Raw genomic sequence first — 15,408 nt, forward strand, 5'->3', positions numbered from 1 at the left:
TTCAAAATAATTCTTAATTCAATCAGTATAAATCATCCAGTTGTGCAATCAAATACATCTGCCTTTCCGATGGAGCCAGCCATTTCTGTCATTTTAAAAAGTGTATTATTATTATCACCTGGCACTCACTGTTTACGAACCCATAGCCGTACTCATTGTTTGCTAACTTCAAACATTTCTGCTCTTTTTTTTACTCAAACACCTCTCACCTTCCAAAGAAAGATTTGTTGTACTTCAATAGGTAGGTGCTGTCTCAGGTTCATTTTAAAACTTTCTTGACTGTTATGATTTGTTACTCCAGAAACTAATCGAAAGAAAAACACAGGAGCCGGGATATTCACCTATTTTTTTCTTTAGTATGCTGCTCACATATGGTGGCGTAATGACATATAAGGCATACTTCTTACATATAATCTAAAATGAATCGGGTGAACAGAGAATGCTTAATCAAACAATATATTTACAATATTACTCAAATATTACTGAAATAATAAATACACTTATGTAAGAGCTTAAGAAGCATGCTGTAATTTGCAGTACTTTTAAAATATTGCCTTTCAATCTATAGGAAGAAAATAGTAGATTTACTTGGGACATAACTGATCTATTAGTTAGCTGCTTAGTATTAGTAAAGGAATGCAATTGTGTAGTAATAGAATTTAATATAAAATACTTGGTGTTTTCAATAGCTGAATGGTCCAGAGTGAGAGCTACAGGAACAAGGTTTAAGATATTTAAGATGTAATATGGGAAATAACATTCAAGGTTGTTTCATGTCATTTCCAGTACACAAGTGTAAAGGAGAATGAAATTAATGTTACATTTGATCCAATGCAGCACAAATAAACCACAATAAGTAATAAGAAAGCTTATATATGCACTGTACAGTAGGTGGCTGACCAGAAATGATAAAGTAGTGCTGATGAGGGGTGTGGAGGTGTGGGTTAGTGGGCCGAAGCTTTACTTCTTGTGTAAAGTAACTCTTTTTGAGTCTAGTGGTCATGGCGTGGATGCTCCATACCCTCCTCCCTGATGGGAGGGGGACAAAAAGTCCATGAACAGGGTGGGTGGGATCATTCATGATGCTACTGGCTCTTTTCCAGCACCTTTCTGTACACATGTCCTTGATGGCAGGTAGGCTGGTGCCGGTGCATTGGGTAGTTTTGACTACCCATTGAATAGCCCTCCTGTCTGCCATAGTGCAGTTTCTGTATTATGCAATGATGCAGCATGTTAAGATGGTCTCTACTGTGCATCTGTAGAATGACATGACTATAGATGTGCAGACTCTAGCTCTCTTCAGCCTCCTGAGAAAGTAGATGCATTGGTGAACTTTCCTGATTGTATGGGATGTGTTCTGGGACCATGAGAGGTTGTGCAAGATGTGCAACCCCAGGTGTTTGAAACTGTTTGCAGTTTCCACTGCTGTGCCGCCAATGTAAAGAGGGGTGTGAGTGGTGTGAATTCTCCTAAAGTTGATAACCATCTTCATTGTCTTGTTGACATTGTGGAAGAGGTTATTTGCCTGGCACCGGGCCCCAAGCTCTACCACTTCCACTCTGTAGGCCATCTCATCATTGTTGGTGATGAGCCCCACCATGTCGTGTCATTGGCAAACTTGACAATGTAATTAGTCGGGTGTTTGGCCATACAGCCATGTGTGAGCAGAATGTACAGCAGTGGGCTCTGCACACAGCCCTGGGAGTTGAGAATGATGGGAAGGGAGGAGCAGTTGTACATCCTGTCTATCTGAGGTCTGTTGGTAAGGAAGTCCAACTCCCAATTGCACAGTGGTGTTTTTAGACCAAGGATAAAAAGTTTGTTCACCAAGGTCTGTGGAACAATAATGTTGAATGCGGAACTGAAATCCAGAAACAGCGTACTGATATAAGTGTCCTTCTTTTCTAAGTGTGTCAGGGCCAGATGCATGACAGATTCTATGGCATCTTTTGGAGAACGATAAGCGAAAGAGTTGACATTCAATTTCATTGTTAGTGACTGGAGTAAAAAAAACTAAGGTGACATTCAATAATAGATTAGGTAGCTAGATGGACATAAAGATGATAAAAGAAAATGGAACTAGAACATTTAAGTATTAAAATATAATATTTTCTGACGTGGAGATTAACTGTTAATCTTTATAGTCATGGGCAGAGAATTTCAGCATTGAAGCTTCCTTGTATTTTTATGTATAAACCCACACCTGGGATCATTCAAATCAGTATACATTGAAAACTGAGCAGGGAACCTTCAGGTGTGGTGGAGTGCTACATAACACCATAAGTCACAGGGGCAGAATTAGGCCATTCGTCCCATTGAGTCTGTTCTGCCATTGCATCACAGCTGATTTATTATCCCTCTCAACTCTATTCTCTTGCCTTCTCCTGTAACCTTTGATACCGTTACTAATCAAGAACCTATCATCTTCTGCTTTAAATACACCCAGTGACTTGATCTCTTCATGTTCACTCTATCGAAGCCTTTCAATATTCAGTAGATTTCAATGGGACCCCCCCCCCCCCCCCGTATTTCTAAATTCTAGCAAGTACAGGGCCCAGAGCCATCAAATGCTTCTTGTGTGTTAACCCTTTCGTTCCTGGAACAGAGCATGTGTGTACTTTGTAAGTTAAGCAAAGAGAATTGACAATTGCAGTTTACCAGCTTTATCTGTAGAAATAAAAATTAAGTCTAAAAGATAGAATTATTTTTCACTAAATATACTTTCCACTTTGGCAGAATAAATGAAAGGGTTGACTATTTTCTAAATGGAGAGAAAATACAAAAAACTGAAGTGCAAAGGGACTTGGGTCCCTTTAATCCCTATAAATGCTGAGCCTTTATAAGACACTAGTCAGGCCGCACTTAGAGTATTGTCAACAGTTTTGGACCCCATATCTTAGAAAGGATGATTTGTCATTGGAGAGAGTCCAGAGGAGGTTCACGAGGATAATTCCAGGAAGGAAGGGATTACCATATGAGGAGTGTTTGGCAGCTTTGGGCCTGTATTCAGTGGAATTTAGAAAAGGTGGCAGAATCTCATTGAAACCTACCAAATGTTGAAAGGACTAGGTAGGGTGGATGTGGAAAAGATGTTTCCTATGTTAGAGGTGTCCAGAACTAGAGGGCACAGCCTCAAAATTGAGGGGGTGACCTTTTAGAATAGAGGTAAAAAGGAAATATTTTAGCCAGAGAGTAGTGAAGGTGGAAGCTGATTGTTTCCTGACCACTCAGGGCATCAAAGGATATGGCAAGAAGGCAGGTGTATGGTGTTGAGTAGGATCTGTGGCAGGTGTATGGTGTTGAGTAGGATCTGTGGCAGGTGTATGGTGTTGAGTAGGATCTGTGATCAGCTATGATGGAATGGCTGAGCAGACTCGATGGGCTGAATAGCCTAATTTTGCTCCTATACCAATGTCTTATGGGTGTCCTTGTGCAGGATTCCCTGAAGGTTAATTTGCATGTTGGTGAGGAAGGTAAATGTGACGTTAGCGTTCACTTCAGGAGGACTAGAACATAAAAGGATGTAATTTTGAGACTTTATAAAGCACTGGTGAGTCTTCACTTGGAGTATGGTGAGCAGTTTGGGGCCCCTTATCTTAGAAGGGATATGCTGAAACTGGAGAGGGTGCAAAGGAGGTTCATGAAAATGATTCCAGGATCAAATGGCTTGTCATATGAAGAGTGTTTGTTGGCTCTGGGCCTGTATTTACTAGGATTCAGCAGAATGAGCAGTGATCTCATTGAAACCTATCGAATGGTGAAAGGCCTTGATGGCGCAGATGTGGAGAGGATGTTTCCTATGTTGGAAAAGTCTAAGATCAGAGGACACAGCCTCAGAATAGAGGGGCAACCTTTTATAATTTTAGCCAGAGAGTGGTGAATCTGTGCTTTGCCACAGGTAACTGTGCTTTAAGTATGCATATTTAAAGCAGTGGTTGATTGATTCTTGATTGGTCACGGCATGAAGGGATACGAGGAGAAGGCAGGAGACTGAGGCTAAGAGGAAAATTGGATCAGCCATGATGAAATGGTAGAGCAGACTCAATAGGCCAAATGGCTTTATTCTGGTCCTGTATCTTATGGGCTTATGGTAACTTCTGCAAAATAATTTTGTAAATCTTGCTAGCATCAGTTCCAGGAGTAGTATCTGTCAGATTGGTGCTTTTTAAATTGCAGAAGTGATAATTCCAAAAGCATTTGTTCATAATTATCTAATTAGTTAAGAAGGACATTGTGTCAACAACCTCTTTAGATTGTTGACAGTAAAAGTACAAGGTACGCTAGCAAAATCGCAAATAATGGTCATCATTCAAGATAAGGGAAAGATAATTTTAAATCGAGTTTAAATTTTTTTATTGCAGTTGGTAATGACTTTCTGGAATTCTCTGTGCCAGAGGGTTGTGGTGGCTCGATCACTATGGTTGTTTAAAGTAGTGGGTCTGTATTTTTGAAAGATTGGGAAATTCGGAGCTCTGGAACTGGCAGTTCAGCCATGAACACACTGCATGGTGGGACAGGCCTGAGGGGGTCATGTGGCGTATTCCTGATCCTTTTCTTGAGTTCTTGAACATGGTATCCTCTTTCAGGGATTTTATTCTGACCCTGCTCAAGTTGCCTGAACATTCTTTACACTTATGACCGTGCGGCTGAATGCCATATTTATGTTTACTGATGCCACCAGTGTGGTTGGCCAAATCAAAGCTGGTGATGATGAATCAGCAGATGGAAGGGAGATTGAAAGTCTGGCTGAGTGGTTGCACAACAACAACAACCTCGTACTCAATGTCAGCAAAACCGAGAAGGTGGTTATTGACTTTATGAGGGGGGAACTGGAGGTCCATGAGCCAATCTTCATCGGGGGATCAGCAACATTAAGTTCCTATGTGTTATTTCCGATAACCTGTCCTGGGACCACTCCTTAGTTCAATTGTGAAGATAGCATGGCAGCGCCTCTACTTCCCTTGAAATTATGAAGAATCGGCATGACATCTAAAACTTTGATAAACTTATATAGATGTATGGTGGAGAGTATATTGACTGGTTGCATCACCACCCAGTATGGAAACACCAATACCCTTAAATGGAAAATCCTACAAAAGCTCCTAACTGTGATGTTATGAAGGAATGAGAACATCTTAATTTAGAACTGTGAGCTTTCCCACTAAATCCCCCCCCTCCCACCTTCACAAGACAGTAACACAAGAATATAGGTGAAGAAGTAGGCTATTTGGCACTCAATCCTATCCTGCCAGTAATATAATTATGTCTGATATCAGCTGACCTTAGCTCCTCTTCTGTGCTATTTCCCAATGCCCCTCTATTTATTAATCTATCAAATATTTATCCAGCTCTACTTTATATACTTATGATCCAGTTTCCATCATCTGCCAAGGTAAAAAATTCCAGAGGTTCACCGCACTCTGAGAGAAAAAAGTCCTACATGCCTCCGTTTTAAGTGATAGGCCGCTTATCTTATAGTTGTGACTTCTTGTTCAAGGCTATCTAACTCTTAAAAACATTCCAAAATTCACTGTGCCTTATAAGTTTCAATAAGGGCATACCTCATTCCTTAATAATAAAATAAACAAGGAATACAGGCTTAAACTATTTAGTTTCCCTTGGCAGGACAACCATGACAACAATAAGACATTCACTAAAACTGAGAAAGCTATAAAGCTTTGTGTATGTGTGATTTAAAAATATCTGTGGAAATACTTGGGACAAATCAAACATCTCAATATCCACAACTTAAATGAGTTTTTGCATTACAAATTAGATCAAGATTAAACAATCATTATTTGATGATATGATGAACTATATAATCAAATTAGTTTACACAGGAGTAAGAAACTCAATAGTATCATTGCTGATCCAGCATTTGTCAAGTTCACTTTCCTGCACTTTCCCTACATACTTGATTCTGCTAATAATTAGAAATCTATTGATCTTATTATTAAATATATCCAGTGGCTCTGCCCCAAGCTGCCTGTGGCAAGCAGCTTCAATGGCTCTAAAGTTTTATGAGAGGAAAAAAAAATCCTTCTTTATACCCCTTGTTCTGACACAATACCTGGAATCCCATAAAGTGAACATCCTTTCATGATTTTTCCTGTTGTAGCCCCCCCCCCAAGAATCTTAAATACAGTGGATTTCAGTTAAGTGGACCTTGGTTTATTGGAGCAGCCACTTATTTGAGACCATTCTTAAAGAACAAAAACTAATTGACAAAATAGCTGGGATTCCCCCTTTATTTATTTGTGACATCACGAGCACAGGCCTCCATGGTATCCAGGACATCTTCATGAAGCAATATCTCAAAATGGCGGCATCCTTCATTAAAGACCCCCTTCACCCAGGTCATGCCTTGTTTTCATTGCTACCATCAGGAAGGAGATACAGAAGCCTGAAGGCACACACTCAATGATTCAAGACCAGCTTCTTCCCCTCTGACGTCTGATTTCTGAGTGGACGTTGAACCAATGAACACTACCTCACTACTTGTTCTATTTCTATTTTTCACTACTTGTTTAACTATTTTATATATATTTACTGTAATTCAGTTTTTTCTCTATTATTATGTATTACATTGTACAGCTTGCTGCAAAGTCAACAAATTTCATGACGAATGCCGATGATATTAAACCTGATTCTGACACTGTGCTGCTTAATTGGGACATGAGACTGTTGCTAAACAGTTTCTAACTAGCATCATCACGTGCACTGGTATGGCTATTGGACTGTGCTTAGAGCGAACCGTTTTTAAATAGCATCAGCAGCTTGAGTTTGTGTTCAAAAAGCAATGATTTTTGTACTGATAGTTGGTGAGAAGCAGTAAAACAATTTAGAACTGTTTTCCTCACTTTTGAGTTTTAAGCATTCAGGCTTGGATATGCCAGAAACAGCTGGGAGTGAAAATGAAACAATTTCACTACTTCAACAAGTTAGAAATTACGAAGAATTTGAAGGTATTGACAATCATCTTGAATGTTACAATGAAAATGCAGTTTTGGAGGATTCAATCATCAATAGCATTGTATGAAGGCAGTCCATTATCTGCACTAAATGTCTGCGTAGATTTTATTCACTTACCATCAATCAAAAGAACACAGCAGTGTATACTGGATGAATTCCTCCTTCGATTACTATTAGGAACTGATGATGGAATCCGTTAGTCTCGCAAGACCGTGGATCTGTGCCTGGAAAGCAGTGTCCTCTCCAGGGCGCAGGCCTTGGCAAGGTTGTATGGAAGACCAGCAGTTGCCCAAGCAGGAAGTCTCCCCTCTCCACGCCACCGATGTTGTCCAAGGGAAGGGCAGGGGCCGATACAACTTGGCACCAGTGATGTCACAGGAGTTGCCAGAATGAGGTTGAAGGCAACGTTGGACTGCCTTAGGGACTCCAGCTCCGGATTTGTCCTCAGGGTTTACTCCCAAAGCCTTTCCCATGAGTGGGTATGGCCGCAAGGCAGCGGAGGTTTGAAATCAGAGTTTTCCCTCTCTTAGATAGACTGCCTTCCCAGGCTGACGAGCTCCATCTACCCAAAACACTGGTTTTAAGACACCAGGACCCACCTTCACCCCTTCTCCTGTCAGTAGAAACAGTTCCGCCGGGCTTAGAGGGTAAGCCACACGAGAAGGCCAGGAGTTGGACTTGGTTGTCAGAGGCTATTTGAGGCTTGACAACCTTGGAACCTATTAGGAAATAATACACAGCTATATAGTACTGTAGTAGTATTGGTAGTTTTCTAATTTGTTCTGTATTTCATTTAAATACATAATTTCTTACTCAGTTAAAAGGTAGTTTGTCTTTTCTATACTTTTAAACTATTTCCATGAAACCTCAGCTAATTGGGGCAGCCACTTTATTGGGTCAAAATGTAGTGGTTCCGATGTGTCTCAATTAACTGGAATCCACCATATTTCAATAAGATCACTCCTTATTGTTCACAATTCCAATAAGTGGATTCCAGTCTGTTTAATCTTTCCCTGGAGGATAACTGTTCCTTGTTGAAATCATCATAGTGAGCTATCTGTAAACTGCATCCAGTCTTTTCTAAAACAGGAATACCAGAATTGTTTGCAATACACTAAATTCTCTTCTCTATATTTAGCTAATTTTATACGTTCCAGGGAGTTTGGAATATCCTAGCATCAGACCATAAGACATAGGAGCAGAAGTAGGCTACTTAGCCCATCAAGTCTGCTTCACCTTTCAATCATTGCTGATCTATTAATCTTCTCAGCCCCAGTCTCCTGCTTTCTCCCCCTAACCTTTGACACCCCTACTAATAAAGAACATATCAACCACTGCTTTAAGTATATCGAATGACTTGGCTTTCACAGCAATCTGTGACAATAAATTCCTCAGATTTCCCACCCTATGGCTAAAGGAATTCCTCCTCATATCTGTTCTAAAGGGACATCCTTCTATTCTGAGGTATAGAGTTGGGGGTGATATTAGCATGGATAGAGGATTGGTTAACTAATAGAAAGAGTTGGCCTACTCCTGCTTCTATTCCTTATGTTCTGAGACTGTACCTCCTTGTTCTAGACTTCCCCCACTATCAGAAACATCCTCTCCACATCCACTCTATGTAGGTATTTCAATATTCAATAGGTTTCAATGAGATCTCCCCTCATTTTTCTAAACCCCAGCGGGTAAAGGCCCAGCACCATCAAATGCTCCTCACTTTCACTCCTGGATCATTCTTGTGAACCTTCTCTGGAATCTCTCCAGTGCCAGCACATCCTTTCCCTGATAGTGTTCCCAAAACTACTCAGAATACTCCAGGTACAGTCTCACCAATGACTTTTAAAGCCTCAGCATTACATCTTTGCTTTTATGTTCTAGTCCTTTGTAGAGACTGCTAACATTGCAATCGCCTTCTTTACTACCAACTTCAAATAGTGTTGGAAAAAGCCCGTTAAATTACTTCAGCTTTGACTGTAAACTGTGGAAAATATTTATGAAAAGTTACTGTTAAGTAGCACTATACAGTAATAAATCTCTTATTGTATTGAAAATCAACATGTGTAACTCCCCCTCCCATCCCCTCTACTTCAGTCACAAATGCAAGATTACAATCACTGATTGGTTGTGTGGTGAACTTCATGTGTGGAGTTTTGCCTGCCTTGGCTCATAAGTAGGATCGAGTCTACATGTTTGTTTATAGTATTGTTTGTGAAAAACCACGCTTGCAGGAATTCCCTTGCATGCAGTGTGTTTGCTTGTGCCGTGACTTTCACTGATGCCCAGTTGAATTTATGTCCCTCTTGATCTTCACGGGTAGAGACTAGGGAGAATTGGTCATGCCGCTTTACAGCCAGTTGATGTTCATGGATTCTTTTGGATAGTTTTCTCCCAGTTTGGCTGATGTAATATTTGCTGCAGTCCCTGCATTGGTCTTGTCTAATAGTGTGGTTTGCTCTTTTGGTCTGCAAGGTACTCTCTTCAATGTTGCTGTTGGCTTATGTGCAACTGAAATTCTATGTTCTTGGAGTAGTCGGACTGTTATTTCCAAGATTTTTTCAGAGGTATGGAAGGACAACCTGTTTGGTTGTTTCTAGGTTGGTGCATTGTCAACCTCCTGGGCATCTTCATATGAAGTTCTGTGGCTATCAGTTTTGTATAAATACTTTAAAGAGATGCCTTTCCCCTTCCAATATAACTCGGAGTCCTGCCATGTGCAGAAGTTCGCTGATGACACGGCCATAGTGGGGTGTGTCAGGAATGGACAGGAGGAGGAGTATAGGAAACTGATACAGGACTTTGTGATATGGTGCAACTCAAACTACCTGCGTCTCAATATCACCAAGACCAAGGAGATGGTGGTGGACTTTAGGAGATCTAGGCCTCATATAGAGCCAGTGATCATTAATGGAGAATGTGTGGAGCAGGTTAAGACCTACAAGTATCTGGGAGTACAGTTAGATGAGAAGCTAGACTGGACTGCCAACACAGATGCCTTGTGCAGGAAGGCACAGAGTCGACTGTACTTCCTAAGAAGGTTGGCGTCATTCAATGTCTGTAGTGAGATGCTGAAGATGTTCTATAGGTCAGTTGTGGAGAGCGCCCTCTTCTTTGTGGTGGCGTGTTGGGGAGGAAGCATTAAGAAGAGGGACGCCTCACGTCTTAATAAGCTGGTAAGGAAGGCGGGCTCTGTCGTGGGCAAAGTACTGGAGAGGTTAACATCGGTAGCTGAGCGAAGGGCGCTGAGTAGGCTACGGTCAATTATGGATAACTCTGAACATCCTCTACATAGCACCATCCAGAGACAGAGAAGCAGTTTCAGCAACAGGTTACTATCGATGCAATGCTCCTCAGACAGGATGAAGAGGTCAATACTCCCCAATGCCATTAGGCTTTACAATTCTACCGCCAGGACTTAAGAACTTTTTAAAAGCTATTATTAATGCTTTTTGAGATAGTGATTTAGATGCATATCATATTTTTTTACTGAGTTAAGTATTGTATGTAATTAGTTTTGCTACAACAAGTGTATGGGACATCGGAAAAAAAGTTGAATTTCCCCATGGGGATGAATAAAGTATCTATCTATCTATCTATCTTAATCCTTTAGTTCTGCTGTGTGTCTCTGCTCTTCAGAACAAAGTTTTGTTACAGCTTTTCTTGTGTACATTTGGATGATTGCTCTGATAATTTAGGATCTGATCTGTATGTGTTTCCATATGATAAACAGAAGTTTCCAAAGTGCCTTCTGTGATTCTACTGAAACAGAAACTGAGGGGAAACTACCACTCTTCGACATGCTTGTCTCTGTTAAAGTATTTGCACAAAACGAATACTCACATAACTTCATTTGAAGATGCCTACGAGGTCAACAACACACCAACCACGAAGCAACCAGACAGTGAACCCTCCATACTTTCGGAATATCTCGGAAATAACAGCCCAGCTGGTCCAAGAACATAGAATTTCAGCTGTGCATAAGCCAACAGCAATGTCTGCAAACATGCAGCATGCAAGGAATTTCGTAGAAGTGTGGTTTTCCATGAACAATTCTGTAAACAAACATGTAAACCTATTTATGAACCAATGCAGGCAAAATTCCAGACTGATTGATAAGTATATAAAGGCCAAGCATTCAGAGGACACACCACAATCAACAGTGCACTGATGATGACTCCTAGTGTGGTGACAAAAGTTTGCAAGTAAATTGCCAAGATGTGAGAACAATTCAACCCAATCATCAACCACTGGAGATACACATTTTCTGAATTTATTTCCAATCCCTTTTCTTTCCAAGATGTCTTTTTTTTTAAAAAGAGTTGTAGCTTTGCTCATCCTTCCCCAATCTTCTCATTTGAATTCCTTTGCCAATGCCAAAACAGATTCTGTCAAAGTTCCTAATGAAACAAGTATGTTTATGACATAGAAAATTAATCCCTTTTTATTCTTCCCAGTCTTCATACAAAGTCTTTGGCACGTATATATAGCTAGGATGCCTAAGACATTTGCATACTACTGTAACAAAGGATGTTGGGAATTGTGAGTATAGAGTGCTGCGGGAGGGGTGTGGCACAGGTGGCAGAGAAGCAGTGCCGAGGGAGGGAATTGGTGTGGGTGTAGACACTCAAGGCAAGGTCATTTGACTCCAAACGATTGGTTAATTGATCATTATAACAAGTTTATCTGGTGTTTCCTGCTCACACCCCGCTCTCTCTTCTCCTTTTCCGAACCATGATTCCCCTCCTCTTGCCCCCTTCCCACACTCAGTCCACAACAGAGATGCATATCAGAATCAGGTATATCATCACTCACATATGTCATGAAATCAGTTTTTTTGTGGCATCAGTACAGTGCAATACATAACATTACTAGTCATATATATGTGCATAAGACTTTTGCACAGTACTGTATTTTTCCTCGGTCTCGACTTGCTCAATCATTTCTCAATTGTAAACTCTCTGAGCAAGATTTTGCCACCTAATCATGTGGTACACTGCTGAATTTTGCCTGTTGACGTTCCTGTGAAGTGATTTGGACTGGGTTTATTATGCTAAGGATATCAAATAAGTCCCAGTGGTTGTTGATTGTAGTAATTTACTTAATACAATTATGCACTTTTAACAATATTTTGTGCATAAGAATGTAATAAAAAGAGCAAATACCAAATATTTGTATGTCAAAAGTGCTATGTTTTCCAAGTGTAACTCATTTAGAGAAACAGCATGGTACCAGGCCCTTTCTGTCCTATGTGCTCAATTACACCCATTTCACTAATTCTGAATGTTTAAGACATGACTCACATTATCTGCAGTTGTTCTTGTATCTTTAATGCAGTTTTCATTTTGAAGGTTCAATCTTTTCCTAATTCCTTGGTCTTGATACTTCAGCTGTTCACTGAAACTAAAGTAGACCAAAATGTTGAGGATACATTTTTTTAATTATTTCTGTTTTTGCACTACTATTCTTACAATCTAATATACAGTACATATATACTTTCTGCAATTTATTTATTTTCTATATTTATCATGTATTGCATTGTACCACTGCCGCTAAGTTAACAAATTTCACGGCATATGCTGGTGAAATTAAACCAGATTCTGATATTGGAAAATCCTGAAGTTGAGTCCAAATAACAGAATATGTTAATTCTTCTAGTTAATTATATCAGTGCTAAAAAGTGGCTTGCTCTGTTGTATATACTATCTACAAAAATAAGTCTTAAGAGGAGTGTGGTCTACATATGTGACTTGCCTCCTGACTCCCAAAGCCTTACTAGTATCTACAGGGTACATCAGGAATGTAATGCAATGCATAACACCTGCATAAATTAGCCTATAGCTGTTCAAGAAGTTGAGTCTGTTATCTCAATCACAATGATTGCCATGAATGTCTGCTTTATGTAAACGATTGCAAAATGATGAAATAATACACATGCTTGGTTCCCACTTGTTCTACTGTATTTCCATTTTAGAAAATACACAGCAAAGCCACTGGCTTCAATTGAAACTGAATACATAAAGAACCTTAAGCAGCAAATTTGCCTGTTGGAATTAGAGACCAGTTTTCTATATCCTTTAGAATTTCTAGAAAAATAAAATATAGTTCATATCTTGTGTGTAATACAATAATAAAATCAAATGTAAGTTGTTTTTTATCTATTAGGAATAACCATCAAAGATAATAAACTCTAATGTTCTGTGAATATTACCGATAAAATTTTAAGAATTTGCTCCTTGACTACAAGTATTAACACGAGAGCAGGCTAAGAAAGCTGCAAGTATTCCACCACAGATTGCACAGGAGGCAGAGAAGATGCTGAATGAAATGAAGGTAACAGATTTTTACAAATTTGAATTAAATACAGCACTAATATGAAAACACTTTAATATGTTCAGCATCCTGGGGATGTTGGTTTTTAATTTTCATCTATGTATAGTTTCCTTCTTCTGTAGCGTCATTTTCTCATTGTTTTTTCCTTAGAGCTTGAAGATGGTGAATTTGTATTGTATACGTCCTCCAGTTCAAGCAACTCTCTGTGATTCTTTGTTCCAGATAGCTGTCTGATGAATTTGCCTTCAGATAGTTTGAATGTGTTTTCTACTTTGTCCTGCAGGCCCACGTTCTGAGTTTACTATTTCTGAGCTATGTACTACTTAATACTTTCATTCTAAATGGCTCTGTGATCTCCTTAGACAAATAAATGGATCATGTTTGTAGTCTTAAATAGCCTATCCCTATAACACGCTTACTACTCTTTCCCATTCATTTAGGATTAGAAATGAAAAGATAAATTATTCATGCTAATTGTATTTTAGTACCTTAACAGTTTTTATGTTTAAATGTTTTAATATGTGCTTTTATTTTTAAATTTTAATTTCAAATTTGTTTTCCCTATCAAGGGTTCTCAAATGTTTCTGCTATTCAGCTACATTTAAAAACTATCAAGACTGCTTCCCAGTTTTAACGGTTTAGGCTTGTGGTGAACTACATATACCTGTCTGGACACGCCCCCCCCAGCTGACTGCTCCTGTGGCTCCTCCCACAGACCCCGGTATAAAGGCGATTGGAGCCACAGACCCTTCCTCAGTCTCCAGGATGTTGTGTGATGGTCACTTGCTGCTTGTGCTTTCTTCCAGCCAATAAAAGCCTACCTTAACCCACGTCTCAGAGTTATTGATGGTGCATCAAGGCTCTACCCTAATCTTGCCTCATGTGATAGGCTGTTGCAGTGTTCTGGGACCTAAGCAATGTGCCATATCAGGTCTGCTCATTGCTGATGTCTTGCTGTATTTCACTGCCTGGACTTCCAAGGTGGTCGGTCAGGATGTCTGGCCCTTCACATACGTATCAATTCAAGAGGGAATGGTCATAGGTAGCAAGCCAAATCTAATTTGATTCAGTTTACTCAAGGCCGAGATAAATGAACAGGTGAATCAAGAAGTAAAGAGATCAGATAGGAAGGTGGAGTTGAAGCCTTGTACACCGAACAGCATTATCTGATTGAATGTTTGAGCTCGAATTACTTGCTCCTAAGATTTCTTATATTTTGATATTTTTAAGCATGATTCCTTCATATGTGCATTCTGTTGTTTTAGTGGTATAGTTTAGCTTTCAGGACTTGTTAATGCTACACTGTGGTGAATAGACAAGGCGGAGTATATTATTGCCATGTATCTTTCAACATTTCCCTCTGGTTATCGTGAAGTCTTTTGAATGATATGTATAATACTTTTTTTTCTTCAATTACAACATTTTACATTTATATATTAAATTCAATCTGTCTGGTTATGATAATTTATCATGGAGTCATACACTGAAATAGACCTTTTGGCCCTCTGAATCTATAATGACTGACAAACAGCCCTTTTTACTGATCTACATAATCGTTTTTAAAAATTCTCCCCTCATTCCCATCAACTCCGCCAGATTTTACATCTACTAGAAATAATCTTCTGATCCACACGTCTTTGTGATGTAGTAGGAAATCAGAGCACTCAATCGCAGGACTCAGCAGAGAGTGGTTCAGACAGCCCAGCGCATCTGTAGATGTGAACTTCCCACTATTCAGGACATTTATAAAGACAGGTGTGTAAAAAGGGCCTGATGGATCATTGGGGACCCGAGACACCCTAACCACAAACTGTTCCAGCTGCTACTATCCGAGAAATGGTACCGTAGCATTAAAGCCAGGACCAGCAGGCTCCAAGACAGCTTCTTCCACTAGGCCATCAGACTGATTAATTCACACTGATACAATTGTATTTCTATGCTATATTGATTGTCCTGTTGTACATACTATTTATTACAAATTAATATAATTTGCACATTCTAAAGGAGACATAATGTAAAAATTTTACTCATGTATGTGAAGGATGTAAGAAGTAAAGTCAATTCAGTCTATTCAATTCACTCAGAGGAGATCTATGGAGTCACAGGGAG

The 15,408-nt window shown here is 39.6% G+C and overlaps 1 protein-coding gene and 1 long non-coding RNA gene across 3 annotated transcripts in view; one reads left to right on the plus strand and one right to left on the minus strand.

Annotated features, from left to right (window-relative positions):
- LOC140724989 (uncharacterized) overlaps positions 1 to 7,547 on the minus strand; it is a 60,984-nt gene extending 53,437 nt beyond the window's left edge. The window contains exon 1 of the long non-coding RNA XR_012098231.1: positions 7,090 to 7,547. This is a non-coding gene — a long non-coding RNA (uncharacterized lncRNA). The remainder of the gene's footprint in view (positions 1 to 7,089) is intronic.
- LOC140724980 (uncharacterized) overlaps positions 1 to 15,408 on the plus strand; it is a 71,747-nt gene that overhangs the window by 7,028 nt on the left and 49,311 nt on the right. For both annotated transcript variants that reach the window (XM_073039865.1, XM_073039874.1), the window contains exons 3-4: positions 12,941 to 13,036; positions 13,221 to 13,299. In XM_073039865.1, coding sequence (XP_072895966.1) covers positions 12,941 to 13,036; positions 13,221 to 13,299 — 175 coding nt within the window. The remainder of the gene's footprint in view (positions 1 to 12,940; positions 13,037 to 13,220; positions 13,300 to 15,408) is intronic.

Source organism: Hemitrygon akajei, chromosome 1, assembly GCF_048418815.1.
Source record: "Hemitrygon akajei chromosome 1, sHemAka1.3, whole genome shotgun sequence".
In the NCBI taxonomy this organism is placed as follows: Eukaryota; Metazoa; Chordata; class Chondrichthyes; order Myliobatiformes; family Dasyatidae; genus Hemitrygon; species Hemitrygon akajei.